This window comes from Capra hircus, unplaced genomic scaffold (genome assembly GCF_001704415.2).
Source record: "Capra hircus breed San Clemente unplaced genomic scaffold, ASM170441v1, whole genome shotgun sequence".
NCBI lineage: Eukaryota > Metazoa > Chordata > Mammalia > Artiodactyla > Bovidae > Capra > Capra hircus.
The window spans coordinates 1-6518 of record NW_017199043.1 but is presented as its reverse complement, the minus strand read 5'-3'; the positions used below and the strand labels follow the sequence as shown (position 1 = coordinate 6518).

Genomic DNA, 6518 nt, shown 5'->3' with positions numbered 1-6518 from the left:
CCCTTCACCCCCACTCTCTCCCTTCGCCCCCCACCCTCTCCCGCCACCCACTCGCCCCCTCCCACCTTGCATCTCCCAACCTTTCCGCCTTTTCACTCCCCCTGTCTCCCGCTCCCCCTCCGTCTGCTGCTCCTGGCGTAGGGAAGGAGTTCTCCTGGGTGGACTGCTGGAAGGGCGGGACCAGAAGACAGACGAGCCAGACCCCAAAGCACCTGTGCAGGGCACGGGGGTTTCCCTCTTGGGTCCACGGAATGGTCCCTCTGAGGCAGCCTCTCGGTCACTGCCATGCAGGGATTACTTGAGGCTTCAGATAAGGGTGTCCCCCTGTTTGGGGTGGGGCCCAGCTCTGGGCGGGGGGCTTGTCCCCAGAGTGGTTGGTAGACATCCCGGCGGGGTTCTCTCCTCTTCCCACACACCAAACCTCCCCCACCCCGGCTTCCCCGAGCATCCCAGGCAAGGAGACCTGAACGTGGGCAGGGGAGAAGGCGCCCCCTCCCTTCCTCTCCCTCTAAGCCCCAGGGCCTGGGGAGCCTGGCAGCATGTCGAGGAGGGCCTGGTAATCCTCCTCACTGAGGGGTGCTTCCAGGGTGGCCTCAACCCCCTCGTCCCCCCAGGGGCCCCCGCAGGAGACCAGGGCGTGTCCCGGGTGGCCGTGGCAGCCAGGATTTCCTCTAGGAGGCTGGGTGACCCGGGAAGGCTGGGTGGGCCCCGCGACGACAGGAGAGGACCCCGGGAAAGGACCCGGCGAGCCCGGGATGCCCGGGGCAGCCAGGAGCGCGTCTTGGAGGCTGGGTGAGCCTGGGAGGGCGAGGCGTGCCCGTTCACCGGCACAGGGCCCCAGGGAAGGCCCCGGCGTGGCGCGGATGCCGGTGGCAGCCAAGATTTCCTCTAAGAGGCTGGGTGTGCCAGCGAGAGCTGCCTGTTGCGCTGCGACGGCAGAGGGCCCCGGGGAAGGCCCCGGCGAGGCGGGGGCGCCCGCGGCCGCCAAGAGCTCGTCGAGGAGGCTGGGTGCGCCTGGCAGGGCCGGGTCCCCCCGTGGTCGGCAGCGGCCCCGGGAAGGCCCCGGCGAGGCGGGGACGCCCGCGGCCGCCAAGAGCTCGTCGAGGAGGCTCGTCGAGCTTGGGAGGCTGCGGGGCTGGGGCTGTGGCTCTAGCGGAGGGGCCGCGCCTTCCCCGTAGGGTGACCCCGGCCAGCGCGGGATGTGTGCCTCCGGCTGTCCAGGCGGCAGGATGGCCCCTTGCCCAGGCTGCCCGGGGCCGTGACGGCAGGGAGCGCGCGGCCCAGGGAACTGCTACCTGGGCAGGAGGTGGTGGCTTCCCACTTGGCTGGAGAGCCACCGGGCTGGGCTGGACCATGAAGATCATCAACGGCTGGCCCACACAGACCCCAGAGGCAGTCCCGGGCACCCAGAAGGCGGGGGCCCCGAACGGAGCAGCTGCGGCCGCCGCCGCCGCCGAGGGTGGCATGCTCTCCTGTGGCGGGGAGGGGCGAAGGGGAGGAGAGGTGCTCTGGACAGCGGGTGGGGCCCTTCGGTCCTCTGGAGCAGGAGGAGTCGTGGCTGCTGCGCCGCCGGGCCCGCTCGGGCTCTGCTGGGGGTGCCGAGCTCTTCGGTTTTGAAACCATACCTAGGGGAGCAAAAAGGCAGACAGGCACATCAGAAGTCGTGAACGTCCAGATCACCGTGCCGGCGCCTGCGCCGCGCCCATTCGACAGCCCGCCTGGCCGCCCGGCCTCTGGTCTGTCAGGCCCAGGGCGGCTCCTGCAGGGCTGTTTTCTGCAAACCAATCCCTTGGCCCTGGGAGACGAGGGGGGTGCCCGCACGGCCCCAAGCGGCCCCAAGCCCTCCACTCAGCCCGCCGGCTTTCGGCCCCCTCCCCCATGCCCCAGCCCCAGCCCCAGCCCCAGCCCCAGCCCCAGCCCCAGCCTACGGGTATCCAGCTCCAAATGCTCGGCAGGGCTCAACCCTCCTGACTCCTGGGCCCTTGCGCTGGCGGGAGCACTTACCTGGATTCGAGGTTCTGGGATTCCCGTCTGACGAGCCAGTTCTTCCCTGGCGGCAATCCCCGGGAAGCGATCCCTCGTGAAGGCTTGCACAAGGATGCTTGTTTGGGAAGGAGAGATGACGGTCCTCTTTCTCCGGGCCTCTCGGGCCGAGTCTCCTGCCAACGAGAGAACGCACCGAGAGGAGAGGACGTTACGGCCCGTGGAACGGTCTCAGCACAGATACCCAGACGGTGGGCAGGGGAGGGGGAGGCCCACACACCTGAACCACCACAGGTGGCTCTGCAGCCAGGGCAGGGCCCTAAGGAATACAGCCACAGATGGATCGGGTGCCGGCACCCATCGTGGATGCGTGCGTGCGTGCGTGCGTGTCCCTGTGTGTCTCTTTCCTCCTCCGCCCTTGCCGCCCAGTGCCCTGAGGCATGCCCCTCGGCCAAGGTTGCCTGGGCAGCCGGAGCCTAAAGTTCCCGACGGGGGCTGGGGAGGGGGTGCCAAGGAAGGGGGACCCAGTGCTGCCCGCCCACGCCGACTGGGGCGTCGCGCCCCGATCTGGGACACTGACGGGGGCGGCAGCAACCGGATAGCCCTGTTTCCTCCTCTTCCCCGCGCCGCCACCCCACCTCACCCCACCTCACCCCACCCCAGCCCCCTTGGTTTTTCTGGTCCTCCCGTGGCCATCCACCGGCAGAGAGAATTCTCTGGCAAGGGGGGGGGGTTCGGGACCCCTCCTGGGGGACTTGCTTTTGGGAGAACGTTGGCTAAGTTACCTGGAGAGGAAGACTGAGGTCGAGGCGGGCGCGACGGTGGCGTGGGCGTGGACGTTGGCCCCGCTTCCCCTTCTCGGTGCACATATTCAGACGGCGGCGATCGGCTCTGCTTTGACCGTCTTCTGCGTTGGTTTTGGAACCAGACCTAGGGGCAAACAGAGAGAATTCCTTCTGAGGAGAGAGGCCGCCAGGTGCTTTCAGCCGACTCGGATCGGCATGGAGAGCCTGAAAGGGAGAACGGGGGCAGAGACGGGGGCCTACCTGAACTCTGCTTTCGGCAATGCCAAGCTCCCGGGCCAGCCGTTCTCTGGTCGCTATCCCAGGGTAGGGGTTCCGTTGAAAGAGCGCTTGCAGGGCGTCCTTCTGGCTCAGCCTCAGAACGAGCCGCCTCCTTCGAGATCCTGTGGCGACGGGCCCTGTGCAAGAAGAGCAGGGAGGGCAGAGTCTCAGAGCACACGGGGGAGGACTGGACGGCGGAGCCCAAGCGTGCTCCCCCTGTGCCTGAGCAAAGCCGGGAGCCCGGGGACGGGTGTGCATTTGGAAGTCACTTGGCGACACCCCGACAGCCAGGCTGAGAGGCAAGGGTGGTGGGGACATCCCCACCCCCACCCACCCCACGCCGGCACGCAAGGAACACCAGCAAGCAGAAAGGAAACCAGACCCGGCCCCAAAACAAAGGCGGCAAGAAATCCCACCCGCCCCGTGTTTCCACCCGTCTGGGGGGGATGCCGGGGAGACGTCTCAATGGGGCTGCTCCCAGATTTCCCTCCATGACGATGCCAGTGGGAGGGAGCCTGGCTTCCCGGGGCTGACACGAGCAGAGGCCGTGTTTGCCATCACTAGGGGGAAGGGAACGCAAGGCAGAAGGCACTAGGCCCCTGTGCAGAGGAAGCCACTGAAGGCGGCAAAGCCACAGAGCTCCCGGGCTCCCGTTCCCACAGGAAGATGTGAGGATAAAGGGCCTCATCCCAGCACAGCACCCGCTCCCACCGCCCCCGGCCCCGGCCCCGGCCCCGGCCCCGGCCCCGGCCCCCGGGCAGCGCGCCCCTGACACAACACCGTCTTCCCGGAAAAGAGAACGGAGAAGCCATGTGTGTGCCAAAGGAGCAAGACGAACGAACGATGCCCACCCCCCCCGCCCCCCCCGCCTTGGGCACACCTGACGCCTGGGAACCGCGGGCCCGTCCGATGGGTCCCCACCGTTCTCGGGCGGGGGGGGAGGTCGACACGTTGGCCGAGAACCCTTGCCCGGGCCACCCGCAAATCCCCTGAGACGTGATCCGACCCCAGGGACCGAGGGCAAACGTACCGCTTGAGGTGCTGGAGGAGCCGGACGAAGCCATGGTGGGAGAGGCACTCGGGCGCGCTGCAGACTGCTGGCCCAGTGGGCGGGCCCCAGCAGCTCAGGACTCTGGAGAGCGGGAGGCGGCTCCGCCCCCATTGACGTAAGCAGGGTTTAGGTGCGTAGATGGAGGGGGCCGCCCCTGGCCTCTTTCCAAGCAGAGACCGTGAAGGGAGTCCCGTGGAGCGAGTGGGCTTTTCCCGGGCACGGCCCGTGCCCCAGACCGCCCAGGTCCCCGTCGGGGTGGGCGGGCAGTTCGGGGGACTTCGGTTTGTGGCCGTCCCACGCAGCAGGGGGGTGGGATCAACCCGGGGTGGATCAATCAGGGGCCCTCAGCAGTGCCAAGGGAGCTAACTGCCCGGGAACGCCCCTAGGTCCCTTTGAAGTGGCCGCCCACGCCGCCCCCCCCTCCCCCCGACCTCCTTTCCCAGCCTGCCTTGCCTTCCAAACCGCCCTGGGGTTTCCCGCCTTTTCACATTCCGCAGGTCCCTGGGCCTCGATTGCCCCCGCCGGCTCCTCCGAGGCGTTCCGGGACACTGGACGCTCTCTCCAGCGCCTCCACCTAGATCCCTCGCTGTTCCCGCCTCCGTTTCCCGCCTGCCCCTCCCCAACTCCTCCGTGCGCTGCTCTTGGCGTCCTTTCCCTACAGCAGTCCCAGAGCGCCACCCCGAGGGCTTTGAGTTGCCTGGAGCCCAAGGCTCCGGCCAGAGACCTGAGGGGCCAGCGTCTGGACCGGCAGCTCACGCCATTTGGGGCTTTTCTCATGTGGAGCCTGAGGCCCGCACCGCCCCAGGCAACCCCCGCCCCCCCCCCCCCCGCCCAGCGCAAGTGCCCTGGCGATACCCGCCCCAGGGGACAGTCTACCCCCTACTGTGGGAAGGAGGTTCCACTAAGCCAAGGAAGCAACACGGGGGGATGGACGAGGAGAGGCGCGTCTCCTTTCGCTGTGAACAGAGTGAGTCGAACCAGGGCAGCACGCCCCCAACCGTCTCGGGCAGTGTAGTCTTTCGGCCACCCGGGTTTCTAAACCCACCACGGGGGTTCACACGGGAACAGGCAGGGTGTCCGTATGGACTTCGAAACCACTGGGTCGATGCGTTCCGGGACGGGTTTGCAAGTAAGAACGTCTGTCCGTCTGCGGGTGACGGAGGATGCTGGTGGCAGGGCGGGCTCAGTCACCCCATACTGGGAGGAGGGGTCAGAGAGAGGCACGGAGGGGACTGGCCTTTGCTGGCGTACCGGGCACGTGTGTACACGTGGACATGGTCGAGAAAACGGCTGTGCGGGTAGGTCCCTCCTGCTGGCTCAGAGGCTCTGACCTCCGGACACCCGCCCAGAGCAGGCACCTTGAAACCGAGGCAACGTGTCCGTGACGCAGCGTTTTAGGGATACCTGCAGGGGTCTCCCGGGGGCTTGACGCTGAGTCCCAGGCGCGGGCTCCGCACCCCCTCCCCTCCCCCGACCCCCCCCCACGTACCCCAACTCTCCCTGCCTCCCGCCCTCCCTCTCCCTCCCTCTCTCCCTTCACCCCCACTCTCTCCCTTCGCCCCCACCCTCTCCCGCCACCCACTCGCCCCCTCCCACCTTGCATCTCCCAACCTTTCCGCCTTTTCACTCCCCTGTCTCCCGCTCCCCCTCCGTCTGCTGCTCCTGGCGTAGGGAAGGAGTTCTCCTGGGTGGACTGCTGGAAGGGCGGGACCAGAAGACAGACGAGCCAGACCCCAAAGCACCTGTGCAGGGCACGGGGGTTTCCCTCTTGGGTCCACGGAATGGTCCCTCTGAGGCAGCCTCTCGGTCACTGCCATGCAGGGATTACTTGAGGCTTCAGATAAGGGTGTCCCCCTGTTTGGGGGTGGGGCCCAGCTCTGGGCGGGGGCTTGTCCCCAGAGTGGTTGGTAGACATCCCGGCGGGTTCTCTCCTCTTCCCACACACCAAACCTCCCCCACCCCGGCTTCCCCGAGCATCCCAGGCAAGGAGACCTGAACGTGGGCAGGGGAGAAGGCGCCCCCTCCCTTCCTCTCCCTCTAAGCCCCAGGGCCTGGGGAGCCTGGCAGCATGTCGAGGAGGCCTGGTAATCCTCCTCACTGAGGGGTGCTTCCAGGGTGGCCTCAACCCCCTCGTCCCCCGCAGGGGCCCCCGAGGAGACCAGGGCGTGTCCCGGGTGGCCGTGGCAGCCAGGATTTCCTCTAGGAGGCTGGGTGACCCGGGGAAGGCTGGGTGGGCCCCCGCGACGACAGGAGAGGACCCCGGGAAAGACCCGGCGAGCCCGGGATGCCCGGGGCAGCCAGGAGCGGTCTTGGAGCTGGGTGAGCCTGGAGGGCGAGGCGTCCGTTCACCGGCACAGGCCCCAGGAAGGCCCCGCGTGGCGCGGATGCCGGTGGCAGCCAAGATTTCCTCAGCCAAGATT

At 68.0% G+C, this 6518-nt stretch overlaps 1 protein-coding gene across 1 annotated transcript; it reads right to left on the bottom strand.

Annotated features, from left to right (window-relative positions):
• Window positions 1-522: 522 nt before the first annotated feature.
• Window positions 523-4112, bottom strand: LOC108635031 (double homeobox protein 4C-like; the record flags this gene model as incomplete). Its single annotated transcript, XM_018045336.1, has 6 exons — window positions 4078-4112; window positions 3030-3184; window positions 2769-2913; window positions 2005-2159; window positions 1296-1625; window positions 523-1213 (listed from the first exon to the last, which is right to left on the bottom strand). Coding segments are annotated over exons 1-6 (1510 nt in total), but the record flags the coding sequence as incomplete, so codon positions are not given.
• Window positions 4113-6518: the final 2406 nt, after the last annotated feature.